Source organism: Macaca mulatta, chromosome 17 (genome assembly GCF_049350105.2).
Source record: "Macaca mulatta isolate MMU2019108-1 chromosome 17, T2T-MMU8v2.0, whole genome shotgun sequence".
Taxonomy (NCBI): Eukaryota; Metazoa; Chordata; class Mammalia; order Primates; family Cercopithecidae; genus Macaca; species Macaca mulatta.
In genome coordinates this window covers 11611787-11636708 of record NC_133422.1, presented here as the reverse complement: position 1 = coordinate 11636708, position 24922 = coordinate 11611787, and the positions used below count along the sequence as shown (strand labels likewise).

Sequence of the window (24922 nt, the reverse complement as noted above, 5' to 3'; positions counted from 1 at the left end):
AACAAAATAGATAGTGTAAAATAAACTCACTTAGACTCTCCCTTCCCAACTTAGGTTGAGCTTTCACTCTAATACTGTATTAAGACCAATATAAAACTTTCAAAAGTAAAAATTGTATACATTTCTTTTCCCCATATGTATATTGGGTCAATTCATCACAGACAGCATGTGATGCAATAAAGGACAGTCCCTGAGCTCTCAAAACCTAACTGCATATGGAACAGGACTTATCACTTGATTTCCTTTTGATTTACATTATTTCAGAGCAGTCATTTTCACAAAGGAGATACTCTATGTCATTCAAGCATACATTCTTTCCACAGACCAGTATCAATGCTCTTGAGGAACTTATATTCTCAGTGAAAAACAAAATAAATGTAATCAATTCTCACTGCACTTACGATCTGAAAGAACATGTATTTTTTGAATGACTGTGTTTGTCAGGTGTATTTTAGAATTTCAGAATAAATAAGGTGTATTTGGACCTATGGCTGTTGAGAATTATAGCCAAAGTTGTTGGAATATTTGCCCACTGGAGACAAAATAATAAAGATCTGTTCACAAAAGTTAGATGGCAGCCCAATTCAACCATTTGTTAGGCAATCTGGTGTCATCCAACAGCCTTCAGACCATGCTGGGAGTGGGCAGAATCACTGTCCATGCTGTTTGGCCTCACCATAGCAGCCTCCCTCTAATTTTATGGTTTCTAAGATTCACTTGGTTCTAAGGACATGAAAAAGTTTGGGTTTAAAATGTTTTCTCTCTCATGGTATCTAAACTTTGGAGCTGGGGACACTGCCTGAAATTTCCATCTTTCCAGGAGCAAACTGAATCACAGTCAGCAAAGAGGCGATTTCAAAGAGGAGAAAATCTAGAATCGCGGTTCTTAAACACTTTTTATTCATGGATTCCTTTGAGAATCTGATGAAAGATATAGACTGTCTTCAGAAGAAAGAAAAGAAGGATGGGAGGGAGGAAGGGAAAGCAGAGAAAAGAAAAGAAAAAAGCACACACTTTTTTGCCTATTTTTTACAAAGATTTCAAGGGAAAAATCACTGATGTCCTAAATCTAAACCAGACCCAGATAAAATCAATGGTACTGTGGCCATTTTCCCCAAGCTCTTATTGGCTTTGAATTGTGTTTCTTGTTTTCTAGTCCAGGGTCCAGCTGGCGTCGCTCCTTTGCTGGGTCAGTGGGCCCGGGACCCTTCACTGGGTGGAAGACAGAAGGAGGGCACAGATTCTGGGCTCCTGCTCTTTCTGCCTGCTAATCAACAGTCTTCAGCACTCAACCCTGGCTGAAAGCTCAGGAGGCTGTGCCAGCTTTGACTGTCTTCTACTAAATGAGGGTAATTCACATATAATTTCTTTTCAACACTTCCAGTGTTCCTTCCCAGTGCTAAGGACATAATCCAACAAGAAATCAAGTTTCACAGTTTTAGTAAAAAAAAAAAAAAAAAAATACAACTAAAAGTGCATATTATAATGCATTTGTGTCCAACTGACATTTCTGACAAATACTTCAACTGTTTAACAAACACTGATGAGGAACTGAAAACACCAACAAGGCACTCATCCAATTTGCACTAGCCTGTAAGTGCTGGCAAGCATCAGTGTCTGCTAAGGCTTTTAGTGTTATTGATAGCTTATTCAAATAGGCTGGAGCGGTCCCCCAGGGCCCGAATCACCACTACCTCTGAGGAATAAACCACTTATAAAGCAAAGACAGACACAACATGGTCAGCAATGAGTGCTTTGCAATGCCTAAATCAAAATGGCCCTTCTATGATGTATCTATGATGTAACCAGAGGGCAGTAACCCTTTCTTATAGTTACAACCCAATTAGCTGCATGAGGGCCTTGAAAAGCACAGAATGACTTCCTTTAAGGAAAAACACAGTGCTATTTTAGGAAACTTGAACAGTGTGATGGCCACAGAAAATACCATGATTTTAAGGTTTGTTCTTTCAGATACATCCTACGGGCTCACTGAGAGGACAAAAATGTCAGGGAAATAAAAAAGGCACGGTAAAAAAGTAAAGAAAGGTGGAGAACAGAAATTGAAGCACTGAAAGAAGATTGGATCTGGCAACTGCGACTTTATGTTGGGGGAGGAAGAAACAGGTGGAGAGAGGTCTAAAGAGGTGATGTGGCAGCTCCTCGCTGGCCGGGGTGGAAAGGAGACTGGACTGCCACAGATATAGGTGACAACTAATGGGTTCAAGGCTCCATGCTCCACAGTGGGGAAGGTAAGAGAATGAAAACATTTGAGGCTAGAGAATGATGACTTTGGTTTTTAAATGTGTATACATATATTATATACACATTGTAATATATAATTATATATAATACACACATTACACATATGTATATATCTTTTGCTTTTATTTTTTTGTTTTCTTTTTTTTTTTTTGCAGGAAGTTGGGGATAAGAGGGAAGCAGACTGAGGAAAGAACAGGTAAAGGTAGTATAAAAACAAAAAGAACATTGGCCGGGCGCGGTGGCTCAAGCCTGTAATCCCAGCACTTTGGGAGGCCGAGGTGGGCGGATCACGAGGTCAGGAGATCGAGACCATCCTGGCTGACACGGTGAAACCCCGTCTCTACTAAAAAATACAAAAAAAAACTAGCCGGGCGAGGTGGCGGGCGCCTGTAGTCCCAGCTACTGGGGAGGCTGAGGCAGGAGAATTGCGTGAACCCGGGAGGCGGAGCCTGCAGTGAGCTGAGATCCGGCCACTGCACTCCAGCCTGGGTGGCAGAGCGAGACTCCGTCTCAAAAAAAAACAAAAAAAAAAACAAAAAAAAAACAAAAAAAAAACAAAAAAAAAACAAAAAGAACATCAATTAGTTGGAACATGTTTGAAGAGCTTTGATCGGCTTTTGGAGAACCTCAGTAGCAAAATGCAAGATACGTGTTTTGGGTAAAATATGTGGATATAGAACCAAGAGGAATAGTGTCTGATTCCATTGGTATACAACACCTGCTTTATACTCATCACACACAGTTCAGTCATGGTGGTGGTTTCAGACTGACACACTCAAGACATGCTGGTCTGCCCGTTCCTCTGGTAACCAAATTTTGGCTACCTCATTGCTCATTAGGCTCTGAATCAGGGCCTGATCGGGGGAAATAAAAGAAGGAAAAAACTTGAACCAGTTCATTTGTGAGCAGCTCCAGTTAAAAGATTGATGGGGAGGAGATTGGAACTATCACGAAGTTTGGTTATTATCTGTGAGTTTCAATGACATTTGGCATCTTGGCTCCCAGGAGAAGTGATCATTGAGAGCCAGCTGTAGAAACGGCAATTATAGGATGAGGAGGGTATCAGCATTTTGAAGGGCAGTTTTTTATTGGCAGATAGGTTTGGTTTTAAGAAGCCAGTTGGCAGGGTTGTGTGTCTCCTGACATTCATCTATCAGAAGATGCAACGCAGAATAGGCCATTTGCACTTCCACGTCAGAACCACCAGGATAACTCGGAGACCCCTTTCAGATGATGAAAACAGTGGGAAGCTCAAGATGAGAAGAGTACCGGGCAAATGTAAGAGTCCAGATAAGTCCCACTGGGCAGGGAGAACCAAGCTTCAGCAATTTGAAAACTCCATGAGGCAAGGAGTATGCCTTACGTAGAGATGGAAAAAGTCCTTATTCTAGGGACTGAGAAGGGGATTTTCCAGTGTCTCAAAACACAAGAACCAAGGTCTGATGCCTTCAATCTATGTAAAAATCTGTGTAATGATTTACTATTATGGAAAGATAGTTGGGATAAGTTGTTCTATGTGAAGAAAGCAGCTTATAAAACAGTATATTAAATAATTCGGCTTTTGTAAACAATATTATAGGTGAAAAAAGACACTTGGGAAGAAATAAAATACAAATAGTGATTATATTTAGGAAGTAGGATTGTGGATCATTTCCATTTTCTTCTATTTGCTTACCTAAATCTTTACATTTTTCTACATTGAACACATACTGCTTGAATAGTAAAAATATATTTTAAAAAAGTATTCATACTAAAAAATGCATTTAATATATTTTAAAATGTATGAATCAGGTGTCACACACCTGTCGTGTTGGACCTCTGAGAATAAAAGAGCAATTTGATAATTTATTTCTAAAAGCTCCTAGTGGCTGCCCCAGGATCTCGTAAGGAAAGATCAGGAGGGTACAATGTAGGCTTCACTGCCTACAGTATATTTGCAAGAATGTTTAAGATCTGCTAACTACTTAAGATCCTATGGAGCCTGTAATTACATACAATTTATTTTGTCAGTGCCTGAATAGTAAACTAGAGGTTGCCTGTGGTTTTCTTCTTATTTGATAAGATAATACCTCCAAGATTCAAAGGATAGCAAATAAAGATGATAGTTCCCCAATCTTGGCACCAGAGTGTTGAGTGGAAACTTTCCTCGTGTTCTACTTTTGGTGGATTTAATTCCGCTGTTCTGCTGAGTGGGTGCAACTTTCTGCAGAGAATAAGGCTGCTCTGTGCTCTGCCTCCTTCCTTTTGAAGTGTTTCCTTTTCCACTTCTGCTTCCCACTCATCTAGTCACTTCATGGAAGGAAGAAAACAAAGGTCCTGGTGGAGAAGACAGGGTTGTAGACTGGACTTATGACGGCCAGTAAGGAAGCTCCTGTGAATGTGTGATGTTGAGCAGCTAGTGTAGGGTTGGTACCATAACAATGGACATGGCTGGGCTAAATCTGAGAGATAAAAACGCCTGTGACTTTCACTAAACCGTTACATTAATTTCCCAAAGCAACGAAAGCAACAATAACAACTGTACCTTTAATGCACTAGATGCCTTATACAGATTATCTTGCAAACTCAGAACAAACCTGTCCAGTAGAAATAAACAGACCTATTTTACAGACAAGGAAGCAAAGGTGGAGGGATGTGAAGCACACGCCATGGGCATATAACGTATGCCTACATAAGCACACAGAAACATCCAGCTACGAAAACAACATAGAAGCCTGCTTTCATAACAGCTTATCATTAACTTCTCTTTCACTGAATGGAAGAGTTTAACTCAAAAATGGGTTTGTAAGCACATATCAAGTGCTTAAATACATAATTCTGAAGATACTCTGGGTTCTCCTAGTTTCTTCACTGGCTATTAGGGTGACTGTGGGAAAAATACCTCACCTCTCTGTTCTTCAGTTTGCTAATCTGTGAAATAAAGACAATAATGGGGTGTACCACATGGCGGGCTACTGTGGGCATTAAATGATATAAGGGGAGAAGGTAAACCCCCAGGGGTGATATCAACCATACAGGCTTTAACAGTCATTGATTCTCTCTTCATTCTGTGGATGAGGGAACGCAAGTCCAGATGAGTAGGAGCTGAAGATCTTTCCATTCTAAAATCATATCCAATATAATACAGCTCTGACTCCAGGGACTTCTTGGCCCCTATTTTGATACTTCCTTTTTTGAGACGGAGTCTTGCTCTGTCACCCAGGTTGGAGTGCAATGGCAAGATCTTGGCTCACTGCAACCTCTGCCTCCTGGGTGCAAGCAGTTCTCTTGCCTCAGCCTCCCATGTAGCTGGGACTACAGGCGCACGCCTCCATGCCTGGGTGGTTTTTGTACTTTTTTTTTTTAGCAGAGACGAGGTTTCACCATGTTGGCCAGGCTGGTCTCAAACTCCTGACCTCAGCTGATCCACCCACCTCAGCCTTCCAAAGTGCTAGGATTACAGGCGTGAGCCACCATGCCCAGCCCCTATTTTAATACTTTTGATGGACAGAAAAGTCATTCTTCATTTCCATGCCCTATTCATAGAGTTTTAACCTCCCGCTCTCACAGAAGAAAAACAATGCTGAAGTGAACATTTCTTGGGGATTGAGATCGAATTTCAAAACCTTAATACTGTTTTGGATAAATGTGTTTTCAAGAGATACAACTAAGGTAGAGACACTGTCTAATGTGCTACCAGTGTCTCTCAATGTCCGGACTAAAGACTTTTGTTGAATTTGTTTCTACTATCTGGAAAGGCATCAATGTAAAATAAGAAAATTCTGATATTTAATTCTCTCTCAGTGGGTTCTAAATAAAGTCCCTACAATTTACCTTCTTTAGTGGTGGTTCAAGGATTGCTATTGTTTTTTTTTGTTTGTTTTACTAGTTCAACATATGGGGAAAAAAAAAGTCAGCGGACACAGAAGTTCAACTTTCCAAATCACATCTGATTTTTGTCAAAGCACAAGCTACATCTTAAAGAGGTGGCAATAAATGTGTATGTTTTGTGCTCTGGACCTTTCATTTGTATTTCCAGGTCCCAAATGTCTGCTCACCTCCCTCAACCACCATGAACCAGATTCTGAGAACTCATGCCATATATCCCATACTCATTTCAATTCCTTATGTATCTTCCATAGTTTTCATCAGCCATGTTTTTATCATTTTTGTCACTTTGCCTTTTAGAATTGTCTTATTATACTTCATTATTTACATGCTTTTCAGTTTTCTTCATTCCAATGCATCTGTCTTTTGTAAGATGTCATAAATATTCAGAAAAAAATATTAATTGCTTTCACATCAGGGATAAATACATTACTTTGTTTTCTTTCTTTCCCCACCTCCCCACCCCCTCACACCAACATTTAACACTAAGGCCTATCTGAAATTTATTAGACTATTTGGTTATGACAAAAAGTATATTATTCTTTCTCTCACTGTTTTTACTTCTTAGAACTGCTATTTTATTGGTCTTGCAAACTTCATTAAATAATTGATCCTTTCTTCAAAGGTCTATTGTTCATTTGTATGTTTTAAATTAAGTTCACTAAATAATCTAAATAATCAAAATATGGAACTTCTATTTATTTTTAATCTGTCTAGTTTTCAGTCCAATATCATAGAATTTTAGTAATAGTCATTTGTAATCGATATTTTAATTTGTTAAGGCCAGTTTAACTTCATGGCTTCTATTAATTATAAAAGCAGCTTTTATGTTCCTGATTCTTCCTTCTAGATCATTTAACTATCAGATTATAGAGTATTTTGTAAGGACTTTTATTCATAATTTATAGGAATCCTTAAGCCAAAGAAGGTTGGGAATTTCTGTGTCAACCAATCAACCAATGTTTTTAAATTCAAGCAATATGCATTAAGCTCCTACCACTTGCAGGCACAAGGCCAGGCTCTAGGGCTAAAAAGATAAGGAGGGTATGCCTCTTCCCACCCCATCCCCAAATGAGTGCAATTCCAATTCATGAAGGTTAAAGCTAAGACAGAGTGCACAAACTTAGAACAGCTCCAGGAAGGCTGTTCACCCGCCCCCTCCACCCACCACCCTCACCATTACTCGTTTTCACTTATAAGTATCAAAATAAATAAAAGGCTCCAGGAAAGCAAGGGCCTGAGAGTATTTCTGCATATTATCTTATTTGACTAAATACTCCACATGTATATGGGCCTTATTTGTGTATGGAATTAGAGGTTAAAAGACATGAAAGCCTGGATTGAAAAATGTGTCTTAAGAGACATGCTTCACTGGAATGGATAAAGCCAATGATTGTCCTGACCAACCTCAAATCCAGCTCAACACCATTAGCCAGGCAGAAATGTTTTGCCGGCCAGTTGAGGCTAACACTGCCACTTTAATTAAAGAGTTATGATGTCAGTTTGGAAACACAATGGGAGAGCAGCTGTGCTCCAGCAATACATTAATACAATTTCCATCAACGTGGATAAGCTCCTACACAATGCAAAGGAGATGTGTGCAAAGCTACAAGGTGAAAGCAGCTGTAAGCAGAGGGCAATCTCAGAGTTTCTACTGTGAAGGAATTACTCTTCTTAGATTATTAGATCTCTTGCTTATGTTTTCATTAATATTTCTTAACGTTCATGGTCAAGATTCTAAGTCACAGGACTTTAAAGGTGCTATAATCATTAACCACATAAAGAAAAGTCATGAGGCTGACCATAGCAATAGGTCATTCAATTTACTTAGCAGTGAGCCCTAACACTCCCACCTTCATGCACTCCTGCTATTCATCATGATAAGCAGTGCCTGAGTCTAAACCCATGTCTATCAGAGTTAATACACGTACATTTTAAACGTTCTGTGACTAAACTTGCCACTAATACATATTTTGTTAATTACCTTCATATAACTCTCCAGTATCATTACTTCATATGTGTGTATATATCATCAGATCATTTGATTAATACTGACATGTAGTCAAGAAGAAAAGTATGTTTCATGCTATTTTGAGTAACTTCCATTTAGAAGCCTACTCCTGAGCACAAAATTTGCAATACATAACTCACTTTGCAACTCCAATTTTACTCTGAGAAATACCCTTTTAAAAAGATGCATGCAGCCTTCATGTTTCCTTATTTTTGTTGGTATTCCAAATCCACAGTGGATAAGGAATTACCCTTGACATGTAATTATCTTGTAGATTTGAAGACCTTATAGCTAAAAATGTATTTGCTTAAGAGTTCACTAATACGTTTTTTTTTTGAGATGGAGTCTCGCTCTGTCTCTCAGGCTGGAATGCAGTGGCACAATCTCGGCTCACTGCAAGCTCCGCCTCCTGGGTTCATGCCATTCTCCTGCCTCAGCCTCTGGAGTAGCTGGGACTACAGGCACCTGCCACCAAGCCTGGCTAATTTTTTTGTATTTTTTGTAGAGATGGGGTTTCACCATGTTACTCAGGATGGTCTCCATCTCCTGATCTAGTGATCCACCCACCTCAGCCTCCCAAAGTGCTGGGATTACAGGCGTGAGCCACCGCGCCCGGCCAGAGTTCACTAATATTTTAAGAGTCAAGTGTTTTGCCTCTTTTTTGTCCCAAGTGGGGTTCATCCTTCATCTGGGGATCCTTTATGTAGCATAGGTTTCTCACTTTTTTCTTTCTCTCAAGATAAACACTGCACACCTGACTACAATATCTCAAGAACTGAGTGTTGGCATGGTTGGACCATCTGGCACCACAACTCAGATTTAATTAATGTTTACTGAATATCATGTGTCAGAGCCCGAAGCAGGCATTACTGCACATTTGGCTGAATACCCCCTGTGTACACAGGCTTAATTCATTAGCTGACAGTTTTCAAAAAATCCCCATACCTCCCCCATGAATTTTATTCTCAGTATTCTGATGTTTTGACCCCTTGGGGCCTGGCTGGTCTGGAGGGACTGCCCCTCCCAGGGTTAGCCAATGCCTGCACACAGTAAGGGACTCACCTGCAGGCACCTCTCCATATGCAAACCAACAAAATCAGAGCCCACACCCCACCAGCTCCATTATCAGACTCATACTCTGGAGCACTATTCTCCTTCCTTCATCACCCCAGGGCCACGTACCAGACAACTAGAGACAGCCCTGTACCTCAGAGCCTGCTAAAATGATGCAAACTAACCAATCCTGAACCTGCTTACCCTGCTTTGCTCATTCCTTCCCATGGAAACCACAATAAGGCTCTAGCCCACATTTCTTCTTGTTCCCCCTGCCTCCTGCCTGAACCTGCTGCTTCCCTGTGTGCCCCCTGCGTGGCGTGCCATGCTGTACCTCTGGTTTCTAGGGGACTCTGAGTATAATAAAATTCCTTCATGACAGTCATTTCTGTGTCTGCACGCTTTACCATACCTTGTTAAAACAAATCCTGGGTACTATTAAAACACCCCACATAATGATAGAATTGGCAGCTAAGATTATTTGGGTTTTCTTTCATCCCACCCTCTATGCTCAGTAAACAAGTTTTAAGCATTTTGTTGTTTACATTACCTTGTCTGGTCCATGTTAACAATACTTAATAAAAGCAATTATATGTAAGTTCCTTTAGTGAATAACCAAAAAGATTCAATTAATCATTATTTTCTACTATATGAAAGGGCAAGCTCTGGCTATCTACCATGTCGCTTCACAGCACCCACCACCACGCCACATTGCTTCACCGTACTTGGGGACAGGCAATAAGGACACTCTGCCCACATTATCTTCCCCTGAGCTAGCAGGCTGGAACCCACTAGTGGCCTCAGTATGTAAGATACGTGTTCAAAGGTCCTACATTTCAGGGGACCGGAAGCTGGGTGTGTCTTTGCAAGTCTAGCTCCTACACTGAGTGCGGGGTTATCTGGGAGATACTGACTGGCTTTAGATCCTGGGACTGCTTCAGAGAGGGTGCTAAGCTAGTTTCTGTGCCATTCCTTCTGCTGGCATCTTCATCCAGCATCCTGTCCTTGGTCTAAATGTGCGCTCTGCTTGAGCAGGCGGCAGCCGTGAGGAAGCAGAGGCACTGGCAGATGGAGATCTGTGTTGCCCAGCAAGGTTTCTTTCTCTTTTTCTTCGTAACATGTCAAAATGTAAAGATGGCCATTTTGGGGGTTAGAAAATGGACTCTAGGGCAAAGTACCTAGGTAGGTATATATATATATATTCTTGGGGATGTATTTCCAAGCAAGGTCACGAGTATTGAGTTTCTGCTTCAGAGAGGCCTACAGACATTTCCCCATTAATTCTGGCAGATGTTAAATGTACAATAGGACAAGTATGTAAAATTGGACTAAGTACAGAGTTCAAGAAATTAATGATTTTAGACCATACAACAGAACCAAGATGTAAGTTGTTATATAATCCTTCAGTGATAAAGATGAATAAAAGATATAATGGAATTTCTTCTATCCTAAACTAGCTTTGTAATGGCATATTTGGTATAGGACCCTGCAAATGAAATCAAGGACTGCATGCTGGCCTGCTCCCCTTTTTCACGTTTGGCATTCCTGTCAGTGTCGTAATTTTAAGAAATTATGTAGAATATGTATTCTAACCAACAGGAGGGTAGTGAGCTTCTCAATGTGTCTCCACGGCTCCCATGGAGGATATTTACTCACTCATTCTACTATATATTTTATACTCACTCGTTCTACTATCTATTTTATTGAGCAGGTTTACTATGTATAACAGACTGTCCTAAGCAATTGGTATATAGTAGAGAACAAAAGACAGAAAAAGTCCTCGCCCTCCTGCAGTTTGAAGTCTAACACCATGAATAACTGTATGAATGAATGAATACATAAAAAATGTAATCAGGTTAGGGATCATGAAACTAAGTGAACACAGACTAGCATATTTCACTGATAAGATTACTTTCTCACATTTTAACATCCCTGAAATCAAGGTATGTCTTAACATTTATGGTATATTAAAATTACAACTTGGCAGTACTCACAGCACAACTGTCATGTCCCTGCACGTGCATAAACTTGGTCACAGCTATTCATTTTGTTTTCACTTCTACTGAGTTATGGGCATTGTTGGCACTGCACGTGTTCTATTTAATTGCCACTGAAACGGTTTTCAAAAAGATTACACTATCATTTGGCACTGCAAGGAGGCATTACTGTGTATGCATGAAGGCATCAAAACAGCAGTGTGACATAAACGTTCTATTACTAAAGGAAACATTTGTCTTTGTTTGGCATTTCCATATCATTTTACAAAGCAAGATCCAAATGCTTTACCAGACTGAATAAAGAAACACAAAAGTTAATGACGCTATGTTATAGTTTGTTACCGAGATTCACGCAAGTGACCCGTCACACCCCAAACAATGCTACCAATAACACTGGCAGGAAAATGTATCGAAACCCAAGGAAGAGAGGAAGGAAACTTGAAAGCAATGAGAGACTAGTGTGACCTATTCATGCATTACTATGGAAGAATATCCTTAAAGTGGAATGTCATAATAAAATTGGCAATATTTTCTCTTTTGTGTATAGCAGAAAAATAACACTATGTCTTACAACTGGTGGCATTTTTAATTTGATGAAATATAGAAATAAGATGGATTGCTAGTTAATAAGAAGTTTTAGAAAGAGAATAGCATACAGAGTGGAAGTTTGTCGATTCTGGACAGTTTTAAGTTAATAAGGTATTGCAAATGCACAACGTCAGAAAAACTACAATTTCAATAATTTGGTATAGTTTTGCAGATCACTGGTCACTTCAAAAGGTCTATTCACTCTTATTTCTAACAATGTTTTGGGCACACCTTCTATTCTGATGTAAGAGTGTGATAAGAAAGCCTCATGTTCTTCTTTCCCAACTTCAGTTGGTGCTGCTTTGATTTTTGGCAGTTTAGAGATATTAGAAGTGACGTGCTGGATCTGTATTCCAAACTCAAACCTTACTACTGCTACCAAGAATGGAGTGAAATACTTAGACAGGAGGGTCCATTTGAAATCTCAAAGCATGCATATGGGACTTTGAGATTCTTAGCATAAGAGTAACATGAGTAAAATGCCAACTATAAGGATACGTTTCCAGGCAGCATATGGTCACAGCTCAAAAATGAACTTGTTTTTAAAGCTTACTACTGCAAATTATTTTGGAACCAGAGACAGTTAAAAACCATACCAAGGAAGAGAACACACACACGTACACACACACACACACACACACCTCTAGGGAAGATAAATTATAAAACAATGGATGTAGATTATAATAGAAATAATTTTTTAGGCACAGCTTCAAAACATACTGTCACAATTGTGACATCAGTTTTTGACACCATTCAGCCAAGCAACAACTACTTTAACGTAAAAGTGAGTATCAAATCAGGAATAGGCGTGTGGCTACATCCATCACCAAGACAACAGGCACAGTTTTATATGGTGAACACATATTTCAATAGTGTTGAAAATAGACTGCACCATATATGTGGTATTTCCCACTCTGCAGAAGGCCTGCTTTCTGTTTCTAGGGCCCTGCATGGAGAATTCAGGGATTCCCTGGAACTAATACCACTTTCCCCAGGGACTTCATTTCAGTCTTTCCTTTTAGGTAGCCTGGCCCAGGTCAGAAATTCTCTTGACAGTTGGTACAAGAGAACGAGCGTGCCAGTGTGAACGCTGCAGGGGATGTGTTGTTGCCAACCGATGGGGTGTACTTCCATATGCAGAGCTAAAATAGACTTGGATGATTGAGAGGGTAGAGACTGCTCCTTAAGTGCCAGTAAGGGAAACATTTGGTTACCTGTCTTCTGGGGACAACTTATCTGAAAGAATGAGGTGGGTTTACACGTTTGGATATTTCCTCTGATTTTTATGCTGGGGATGGGATAGGGAGAGTCTGGAGACTGCCAGTGTTATCCTTCAGTACATGTGCACACAGTGGGGGTTTCCAGAGGGAGAAAACACTCTGTAAAGGGTCTGATGCACCAGGCCAGTAGAGACAGCATATGTTGCCACTGCATTACAATAAGGGCAACTCTCAAGAAGAACTGGGAGACAGCATAGACCATGGGCAGGGAGCCAAACAGATCCAGGTTTAAATCCAGCCTCTGTCACTTACACGCCCAATAATCTTGGCAAAATTACCTGAACTCTTTAAATTCAAAAATAGGGAAACTAATAATAACACCTCCTTAGACTGATGGCAAGAATTAAAGTATTACTATATGTCCACACCTAGTAATGTGTCTGGTGAATAGAACGTGCTCAATGTATAGACACTACTGTGTCATCACTAGGGAAATTCCCTTAAATGTAAATGTTTTTACGGATATGTTTTTTTAGCAAGGGGGTAAATTATACGGACCACAAAATGGCCTTGGCTAAGGTGTTTTGAGGGAATTATGAAGTTGTCTTATGGTAGGAATACGTCTTGATAAGAAAGCTAAAATGTAAATGTGAACAACCACGTGTGATCAGTAAGAATGATGCAGAATTTAACATGCATTTTTTGAGATTTGTTTAATGGCAAGACTATGCGATATCTACATGTCACTACCTCTACCCTGAGCCGCTTTATGACAGATATGTTCCTACAATCTTGTGTAAAATTCCATTTTAACTCTAAGTATCACTTCTCTACATTGGAGGAAGTTTTGTAAAGCAAATAACCCCCACTTAATCTATCTTGCTTTGAAGGCTGAAACTTTCTATCTTCGAGTGGACAGGCATGTGTTCTGTATTTTTTTTTTGCACTGGGCTATCGCCCTGACAGGTGAGTCATAACTTCTGCCCACTTTGGTACGATCCACAGCACCCTTTCCAAAACTGCAAAAGCCGACTGAAAGCAAGGGCAATAAGAAAATATTAAAGAATCGACAGAGTAATTATTAGCACCTTGGACACAATAGTGTTTGGGGATGTTTAATTAGACGGCAAGGTAGATTTAAATTTTTGAAGCTCTTAGAGCACAGATCTTGGTCGAGTCCATTCTACCGGGAGATAACACGGGGCCATTGACTACCTGCTGCACTGTTTTCAAGCAAAACCCACACTGTGCGGGCTCTGGGTGCCATCTCCACAAAGCCCCCTACCCGAGGGGGATTTCCACAGAGGAATTTTCTCAAGGAAGGTCCCGTGTCAGGAATGCTGCTCGAGTACGGGTTCCCACGTGCCCACCCGCAGGGCACGGGCTCACACGGCAGGGTGGGCTGCCTCTTTAAAGGCGCGGACCTCAGGGACCCCCGAGTCTGGCTCCTCAAGTCTGGGCATCAAACTTTCTCCTGGAACAAAACCTCTTTCAACCCACATGGAGGCAGGAGGAGGACGGAGCCCGGGGATGCCATCAGCTGCAGCCCGGAGACAGCGCTCCCACCCCCGCCCGCTTCCCTCGGTCCCCACCCTCTTCCTCCGAGTGAAGGCGGCCCTGACCGCACAGCCCCGCCCGGCCCCACCCACCCGCTCCCCGGCCCACCTCCCCGGCCGCGGAGCCCACAGCCTCACAAAGCTGCCTCCCGGGCGCTGCGGTTCCCCGGGGCGAGGGGCGAGCGGGGCTGGGTACCTGAAGAAGAGGCCAGGACACCGGCGCCCAACGAGACCCACAGCATCGCCCCGGCGCCGCCGCCGTAGTTGCCACCGCCGAAGGCTACTTCGCTGCGCCGAGCGGTGGAGCCCCGGGGACCTGGAGCCGCCGCCGCCTGCGCTCCCTACGCTGCGCTGCGCTCGCTGCGCCCGGGCTCTGCTGCCCGGCGACCGCCACGGTCAAGCGGAGCCCCGCGCCGTGCGCGCCCGGCGAGCCGCGGACCCCCAAGGACGCGCCGCCGCCCCGATTGGCTGCGGGAGTCGCTGGCCCCGCCCCTGCTCGCCGCGCTCCTCCCACGCCGGGGGCGCGCGCTGCTGGCGGCCCGGAGAGTGGCGGCCTCTCCAGGGGCGCCGCGGGAGGGTGCGGTCCGCGCTGGGCGAGGCTTCCTGCGGGCACCGGCGCGCTCGGCCTACGCTCCTGGGCGCTGCAGTTCTCCCTCTCCTTGCCAGCCCAGAGATAAATAGACGGCCAGAAAGAAAAGAAAAGGAGAAAACATCTCTAGAGTTCTGCGCGGGGAGGACAGTAGCCGCGGCAGCTGTGGTGTGAAATCTTGTTTGTATAAATTCGTTTCTCACAGAAGCCCAGGAAAGGTTGTCTGGGGTGGAGCACTGGAATTGTCACCAAGGCTTTTTTTTGTTTTTGCTTGTTTGTTTTTTAACCTGAAGGTGTCCTTACACACCTCTAGACTTATCTTATGAAGAAACTAAATCCAGTTAAACAACTTGTCCAAGGTCATAGAGCTGGTTACAGATTGATTCTGTATTTTGATGCTAAATCAAAGCTACCTCAGCATTTATTTGTTTTCTGTGCAGAGAAGAGTTGCATTCTCATATATAATGCTATGTATATTGTATAGCAGGAAATCAATTAGAAATATAGAGATAGAAAGTAGACTGGTGGTTGCTGGGGGTGGGGGGGCTGGGGAGTGATTGCTAATGGATAGGACTCTCTTAGGCTGATGAGAGTGTTCTGCAGTTTGATAGTGGGAATGGATGCACAACTTTGAATATTCTAAAAACCACTGAATTGTACATTTTAAAGGGCTAAACTTTATGGAATGTGAATAGTATCTCAATAATTCTGATATTTAAAAATGTATTGGCTGAGCACGATGGCTCACGCCTGTAATCCCAGCACTTTGGGAGGCAGAGGCAGGTGGATCACGAGGTCAGGAGTTTGAGACCAGCTTGGCCGACATGCTGAAACCCCATCTCTACTAAAAATACAAAAATGAGCCGGGCATGGTGGTGCATGCCTGTAATTCCAGCTAGTCGCGAGGCTGAGGCAGGAGAATTGCTTGAACCCAGGAGGTGATGGTTGCAGTGAGCCGACATTGTGCCACTGCACTCCAGCCTGGGTGACAGAGCAAGAATCCGTCGTGAAAATAAAGTAAAATAAATAAAACTGTATTAACACTTGAGCCCGGGTGGTTGAGGCTACAGTGAGCCATGATGGTGCCACTGCACTGTAGCCTGGGTGACAGAGTGAGACACTGTTTAAAAAAAAAAGTATCCAAGTGATAGTGCTGTGGGGAAATCCACATAAGCACATATTTGGAGTATGTTACAATTCTTGCTTTGTGGGCAGAAATTATGACTTATGTACTAGCATCCATCCATTCATTCAACAATCCACATCCATGTTTATCAAGTTACTCTGACATCGGTACAAAGATAAATAATGCATGATCTCTGTCATCAAGGAGTTCTCAGTCTATTGAGGGGACAGTTTATAATATAATAAGGTGTCATTCTAGGGAGGTAAACAAAGTGCAGGTTTAGGGTGCTAAGACAGTCGTAAAGGAGCTGAAGGATGTGTAATGTTTCAGCAGTGGTCAGCGTGGCTGAGTGTCAGAGGTGTGACAGGACGTGAAGCTGGACAGTTACAGGACAGAGTAGAACTGTAAACTAGAGCTCAGTTAAAGAGGCACAGGCTAATTAGGAAGTAAATTTTCTATTCCTTCTGGATCATTTCTGTCCCTAGTGTAGTGTGTGATTTTGGTGAATGGTCTCAATCGTCATCATATAAGCAAACAATGGTAACACCAACTGACTTTTGTTTCCAACTTTATAGTATGTATAAACAGTTTTTGTGTATTGCCTCCTTTGAAGCTCAGAGAGGTGAAGGGGTTGTGCTCAAGGCTGTATGTCTTCTAAGTGAGGGAGGTTGGATGAAACTCCATCTACTGACCTTGGATCCTATATTATCAATATTGTCAGCCTTTTGAGTTGTAAAGCTTCCTTACAAGTGCAAAGAACTCTTGAGCTACAAAAGCTCTCTCAGCAGTAGCAAGTGAAACCTGTTTTTTCACTTGGAGTTTTTCTGTGTTTTGATTGGGAGCTTGAAATATTACAAGCTCTAGGATAAAAAACTTAGCTACTAATCTTAGCTCTTCAATTGAGTCTGTTCAGCAAAGCCCTGGATTCCAGGTTTCATAAAAAGTGACTCTACAATTTAAAAACAGGAGGCTGCCTGTTTCTATTGTCAGTATACAAATGTCAGCATACTGAGGGTACCTTCCTTTACACTCCATTTATCCTTCCATCCCTTATGGGATTCTAAACACCTTTTGAATGCAGGTACAGGTTGAGCATTCCTAATCAAAAAATCCAAAATCAGAGATGCTCCAAAATCTGAATGTTTTTGAGCACTGACCTGATGGCACAAGTGGAAGATTCCATTCCTGACCTTATGTGATGGGTCACAGTCAAGACACAGGTATACAGCACACAGTTTACTTAGTGTCCCCAGGGGAGAGAAGACCCCCTGCAGCCCCCATCAGCTGTGATATTTTTTTTTTCATGCACACGCAGACTTCCCTGTGTGGGCACACCTACCTTGTATAATAAAATGGCACATGTGCAGGCTGGACTCTCCCATGGCAGGTTCCCCACGATGCCCCACATTGGGTCAAGTGCATTGCTCACTGTGTTTTTTGTTTGTTTGCTTATTTTCTGCTCCATGGTATAAAATATTATTTAAAATGTCAAAAGGGCCTGGAAATACCCCATGGGTAACAATGATAAGAAATACAGGAAGCATTTATGTTAATCTATAGCACAGAAATTTTAGTTGTTGGAGAATCTGGACAGGGTGTGTGAAACATCTTACGGAAGAGAATGGGGTAGGAATGACCATCATATATGACCTGAAGAATCAGAAGGATACACTGTTGAAGTTCTATGCTGAAAGTGATGAATTGAAGTTAATGAAAAATGGGAAAACATTGCATAAAGCTAAAAATGCAGATTTTGATCATGTATTGAAAAAGTGGATCTGTCAGCTTTGCAGTGAACACATGCCACTTAATGGTATACTGGTCATGAAACAAGAAAACATCTATTCAAGATGAACTGAAAACTGAAGGAAACTGTGATATTCAACAGTCTGATTGAAGAAACGTAAGAAAAAACACAGCATTAAATTGTTAAAGATTTTAGTCGTAATAAAGCATCTGATCATGCGGCAGCAGATAATTTTTTTTTTTTTTTTTTTTTTTTTTGAGACAGAGTCTAGCTCTTGTCACCCAGGCTGGAGTGCAGTGGTGAGATCTCAGCTCACTGAAACCTCTGCCTCCCAGATTCAAGCAATTCTCCCCAGTAGAGAAATTCATTGACGAGTTTGCCAAGGTGATGGCTGATTAAAATCTGACGTCAGAACAAGTCTATAATGCTGATGAAACATCACTGCTTTAGTATTATCGCCCCAGAAAGACACTGACTGCAGCTGATGAGACAGCCCCTGTGGGAGTTAAGGATGCCAAGGACAAAATAACTGTGCAGGGATGTGCTAATGCAGCCAGCACACATAAGGGTAAACTTGCTGTAATAGGCAAAAGCTTGCATCCCTGGCTGTTTTCAAGAAATGAATTTCTTACTAGTCCATTATTATGCTAACAAAAAGGCATGGATCAGCAGGGATGTCTTTCCTGACTAGTATCACAAACATTTTGTACCAGTGGTTGGCTAGTGCTCACTGCAGAAAAGCTGAACTGAATGACTATTGCAAGATATTGTTATTCCTTGACCACTGACTTGCTCATTCTCCTGCTGAAATTCTCATTAAAAAAAATCATTTATGCCATATACTTTCCCCAAAAATGTGACTTCATTAATTCAGCTATGTGACCGAATATCAAATGAAGAGTGATTATAAGAACACTTTCTTGAAAAGCATACTAGCAGCACTGAACAGAGGCGTGAGTGTAGAAGGTTTTTAAAAGGAGTTTGGCATGAAGAATGCTGTATGTGCTGTTTCCAAGGCTTGGAACACAGTGACTAAAGACATAGGACCGTGCACGGTGGCTCACGCCTCTAGATGACATGGTGAAAATGTGCGATGGGCTTATTTGTTGAAGGACTAGAGCAGGGTGCACTCATAACAAAGCAAGAAATCACGCCAGCTGTAAAATCAAAGAGACTTCTAGGACAAAAACTAATGCTAATGAGGCAGATGACTCCGGAGGAAACATTTTAAAAAGCCACCCAGCAGAGGCCAGGCGTGGTGGCTCACGCCTGTAATCCCAGTACTTTGGGAGACCAAGACCGGTGAATCACAAGGTCAAGAGATCAACACCATCCTGGCCAACAAGGTGAAACCGCTTCTCTACTGAAAATACAAAAATTAGCCGGGCATGGTGGCACGCGCCTGTAATCCCAGCTACTCGGGAGGCTGAGGCAGGAGAATCGCTTGAACCCGGGAGGTGGAGGTTGCAGTGAGCCGAGATCACGCCACTGTACTCCAGCCTGGGCGACAGAGCAAGGCTCTGTCTCAAAAAATAAAAATAAATAAATAAATAAAAAATCACCCAGCTGAATAACTCCTCGTCCCTAGAAGACCCACTTCCTTGTCGTTCAACTACTTCTGATGTTTCTTCTCATTAAAAAAGTAAAATATAATGTTTAGTAACCTTTAAATCAAAATACAGCATCATATGTGGAGATCGAAAGCCTACTGTTATCTGTTGTTGCTTTTTGTTTTGTTTTTTGTTTGTTTGAGACAGGGTCTTGCTCTGTCACCAGGCTGGAGTGCAGTGGCACAATCTTGGCTCACTGCAACCAACCTCTGCCTTCCAGGTTCAAGCTATTCTCCTGCCTCAGCCTTCTGAATAGCTGGAATTACAGGAGCATGCCACCATGCCCAGCTAACTTCTGTATTTTTAGTAGAGATGGGGTTTCACCATGTTGACCAGGCGAGTCTCAAACTCCTGATCTCAAGTGGTCCATCTGCCTCAGCCTCCCAAAGTGCTGGGATTACAGCCACAAGCCACCACACCAGGCCTGTTGCTGCTGGTTTAACAGCTGATACAGGTGTTCTGATGATGCTCCTGTGATGCTTAGTTACACCAAACACTCTTTTTAAACTGTAATAATGGTAAATCATTTTTTTCTGTTAAGTAGTTATGTGTGAATAAGTGTAAGAAAATGGTTGCTTATCAGTAGCATGTAAATTAAAAGTCAGGAGTAATGGTGATCCCAAACAACCACAGACTGTCCACAGTAGCTGAGATAGTGACAGCTTTACTTTCTGATGGTTCAGTGTACACAAACTTTGTTTTATGCACAAAATTCCTAAAAATATTATACAAAATTGGCCAGATGCAGTGGTTCACGCCTGTACTCCCAGCACTTTGGGAGGCTGAAGCAGGTGGATCACTTGAGGCCAGTTCAAGACCAGCCCAGCCAATATGGTGAAACCTCGTCTCTACTAAAAATACAAAAATTAGCCGGGTGTGGTGGCACGCACCTGTAGTCTCAGCTACTCAGGAGGCTGAGGCATGAGAGTCACTTGAACCCAGGAGGTGGAGATTGCCCTGAGCCGAGACTATTCCATTGCACTCCAGCCTAGGCTACAGAGTGAGACTCAGTCTCAAAAAAAAGAAAAATGTGCAAAATTACTTTCAGGCTATGTGTATAGGTCTAATATGAAATGTAAACAAATTTTGTGTTTATATTTGGGTCCCATCCCCAAGATATCTCATGTATATGCAAATATTCTGAAATCTGAAGAAATCCAAAATCCTAAACACATTTTGTCCCAAGCATTTCAGATAAGGGGTACTCAACCTGTACAGTGTTTTGGTCATTTCCTTGTTTCCCCTCCCCTTACTTTCATTCTCTTCTCTATTCTCACCCCCCTCCCCACCCTCTTTCCACTCTCAGTAGGCCCTCCATGAATGTTTGTTAAATGTCCAATGTCATTTTAGCATCGGAAAGGTAATCTTTTTTTTTTTTTTAATTCTAATTGCCTATGGTGCTGACATGCATTATGAAATTTGGATATTAATTGGCCCATATAGCATATGTGCTCTTGGGCTTTGGGACATAGTTATAAGAGCATTAGAGAATTACATTAACGCTTCCCACACTTTAATAAGCTGTGTATTGAATGCTAAATCTAAATGCCTGGAATTTAAAAGTCTCAGTCTAGGAAAACACAATATTGATATTTTAACAGTAAAGACACTAAATACTTGGGAGCAGAAGAAATTTAATATTCATTATAGAATTTTTAATCCCTGAGGAGGTAATTTATTATTGATTTTAAAGGTCTTTGAAATCTTTTGTAAATATTCCTTGTGTCTTTCTCTTTTTTAATATCTTCTCTTAGGCTCATTTCTTTTCTCTTTCACAGGTTTCTGATAGCTAATTAACACCTCAGCATTACAATTCTGCTTTCCATAAACTTCTGTGCAGAAATCTAGGGAATCCAAAAGAATTGGAGAGTGCTGAGCTCCCTGGAGTCTGAAGCCTGGAGAAACCATCCGGAAGGCTGTAGCTATTCATCTCGAAGGAGCAGATGTTGTCCCTCCCCAAGGAGTTATTATGGGTTGGAAGAAATGAGAAAATGAATATAAACAAGTTATTTTGTGAATGTTATCAAATACGATCAGCACCAACCAAACAGAGCTCTAAATGCGTAAGTATTCTTTACGGATAGAAGCAAAAGCAAATGAACATTATAGTTTTCTAACTACATTCAGAAGCAAATAATTTGAGCAAAAGCACAGACCTAATTGGGTCGTACATGATAGCATGTGGAAAACAGTCCTGGAGAAGCAGAAAGTGTGTTGCTGGGTCAGCTCAACTGGTTGTCGTCCATCAACTCTACCCCCTAGCCATGGCTCTGCAGACTTCTCTAGAAGGCTTCCTTCTTTCCAAGATGGCTGGGCAGAGTCACAGAGACAGTGATCTAATGTCCCTTAGGATGCTTATGGGACCTGTTTCTCTGGATGAAAAGCCAATCAAGGATAGGACTGGAGAGGAACCGAAATGCTTTCGTGCTGAGCTGTCTGCTAGACGCCGGTATTTTCAATCAGCTAGCCTGGGGTTTCTTGCTGTTGTAGGACAATCAGTTTACCTTATGCCTAAATTTCAAGAAAGGAACCATACCAGCAGATAGCGACCACAAAAGTGGTAGCCTGATGAAAAAGAATAATCTTGGGTGTAGTGTAAATGTAAAAACTATGAAGTTTTTTAAAAATAAAAAAAATTCACTTGCACACACTGTCTTTGAAAAGTTAGTGGGCAACTATTTACTAGCTGAAACAGAAACACTTGATTGTGTTGTGAATGCTTAGGGAAAATGTCATGATGGAGGTGGATTTGGAGCTGACAATAAAGGATGAATGAGAATCAATAGTCTGAGAATGAAAGGGGAAGACATTCCCTGTTGAATAAAGGACACCGGGAAAGTCACAGGGTGTAACAATGTATATGTGTTTCAGGAAAAAGCAAGTGGACTCAATGTGGATGAAGTGTGGAGGGGATTTTGAGACATGAAGCTTGAAATACAGTTGACCCTTGAACAAGGTGGGTTTGAACTGCAGGTGTCCACATATGCACAGATTTTTTTCAACCAAACATGTTGATAAATACAGAATTCATGGTAAACCCACATATACTGAGGGCTGACTTTCCCTATCTACCTTCCACAAAGTATGCACAAGTATATGTGGGAGTCCTGGAATCAATCCCCTGCATGTACTGAAGTATGACTGTATATGTTTCTTTTAACCTAAACTTCCTATACTAACTCTGCCTTTGTGTATTTCCGCATTCCTCCTGCCCCAGAAAACTAGATAGGTATTTAAGAGGGAGAAAAAATAAGCTTGAAATATTTTAGCAGTTACCATAGAGAATAAGAAAAAAAATTCGCATTATATGCAAGGAAAGTCAAGCATGATATATAAGTATTCAGAATCAACCACTAAAAAGGCTCTTCAGTAAAATAAAGAATAATTATCCCAAAGGAAGTGATTGTTTTGACACTTAATTGGGAGGACAGCCAAAAATTTAGACTAGGATTATAGCCCTTGCCTTGCTTTTGGAAGATTTCGTAGTGATTATTCAGAGAAGCTGATGTTCGCAATTCTAGTTAACTTGAGTTATGGTAAAATAAAATAAAACAAAACCCTATGGATGCATGTATATAAAGAAGATTGACATAAAATCATTATCCATTGTTTAATAAATGACTTGAAACCTTTTCCTGATGTAGCTAAACTTCTCTCAAAAATGAATTTTGGCTGGGCGAGGTAGCTCACACCCGTAATCTCAGCACTTTGGGAGGCCCAAGTAGGCGGATCACTTGAGCTCAGGAGTTTGAGACCAGCCTGGCCAACGTGGTGAAACCCCGTCTCTACTAAAAATACAAAAATTAGCCGGGTGTGGTGACAGGTGCCTGTAATCCCAGCTACTTGGGAGGCTGAGGCAGAAGAATCATTTGAACCAGGGAGGTGGAGGTTGCAGTGAGCCCAGATCATGCCATTGCACTCCAGCTTGGGCAACAAGAGCAAAACTCCATCTCGAAAAAAACAAAAAAAGAATTTTAATTCCCCTTTTAAATTTCCCGACACTCTTTGTTTTTGCTTATTCACTAGACTAGTTGAAATAGTTTCATTTCTTTCCTTTACTTTTTTATTTTTCTGTCGCATGACCAGTAAGAGTGATATTCCATGGCATCAGGAGTGGTTGAGATGGAAATCACCAAGGGATTGATCTCTGAAGAATCCTGAGGAGTGAGTGTTCTAGGGAGATGGGAAAAAATAAAAGCAAACTCCAGTTTTCCAAAGTAAAAAGAGTTCATTTCTGCAAAGTAAGACTGATGAACCTGACAATGATTCTGAGTGAGAGTCTAGAATGGGTTATTCAAAGTCTGCTCCTAATAAAAAGTGAAGACCAAGAATTCAACAGAGGTTGTTGAAGAATATAGCATCAGATCGTCCGGAAACTTATTAGACTAGTGAATATGTAGCAGAGACGGCTAATTGTTCCCCAATAAACATTCTCCTCATCTTTTTATTAAAAGCACCCACCGAGTTTTAATTGGGAGCATGATGGCTTATATAGAGACTCCACTTTCTGCACTCCACTGTGGCTGGGTGTGGCCACATGACTAGGTTCTGGCTAATGGGGTGTAAGAAGGAGCCATCAGTCTGGTCCCTGGATTGCTCCCCTCCACTTTCTCCTTCCTTGTTCTGCGGTCTGAAAGTGGTGAGGGAACGTCATCCAAATAGTCAGAACAATACCCAGGGGACTGTGGAGCAACAGCCCAGAGGGTCCCTGAGTCCCTGGATGGCCACATGAAGAAAAAACACCTATCTCCCCCCGCAGGCTGTATGTTAAAGAGAAATAGGCCTGCATTTTATCTGAGCCACCGCATTTTTAAGTCTCCATGTGATAGCAGCTTAGGTTATATCCTAATCAAGAAAACGTGGACTGTAATAAGTCATTTGCTTAGGTCTCTTATGATGTACTTCTATACAAAGAGAAGAAATGTGTGCAAGACAACATGAATTTGTAGCTGGAAGAATAATGTTACTCAAGTTGTCCTGATTAACCTAGGTTTGCAAACTATAGCCATCAGGTAGAATTTGACTCTGCATTTTGTTTTCAGTACAGAATGCTTTTAAAAATTACAATTTTTTTGAGTGTTTTTAGGACAGTATGTACTAACTCACCACAGTTCTCAGTGTCTTACTCCTGCCCCTTTGTTAGTTTATTTATTTATTTATTTATTTTGAGACAAAGTCTCACTCTGTTGCCCAGGCTGGAGTGCAGTGGCATGATCTCGACTCACTGCAACCTCTGCCACCCAGGTTCAAGTGATTCTCCATAGAGACAGGGTTTCACCATGTTGGCCAGTCTGGT

General features: G+C 41.6%; 1 protein-coding gene across 6 annotated transcripts in view; it reads left to right on the top strand.

The window, feature by feature from the left end:
• Positions 1-10293: 10293 nt before the first annotated feature.
• The window catches only part of LOC106994212 (uncharacterized), a 395709-nt gene continuing 381080 nt past the window's right edge, over positions 10294-24922 (top strand). For 5 of the 6 annotated variants that reach the window (XM_077974173.1, XM_077974171.1, XM_077974169.1 and 2 more), the window contains exons 1-3: positions 10294-15311; positions 21405-21689; positions 22498-22582. In XM_077974173.1, the coding sequence (XP_077830299.1) occupies positions 14499-15311; positions 21405-21419 (828 nt within the window). In that variant the 5' untranslated portion in view covers positions 10294-14498 and the 3' untranslated portion in view covers positions 21420-21689; positions 22498-22582. Of the gene's footprint in view, positions 15312-21404; positions 22076-22497; positions 22583-24922 lie in introns of those variants that run through there. The other variant, XM_077974174.1, reaches the window with a different exon arrangement.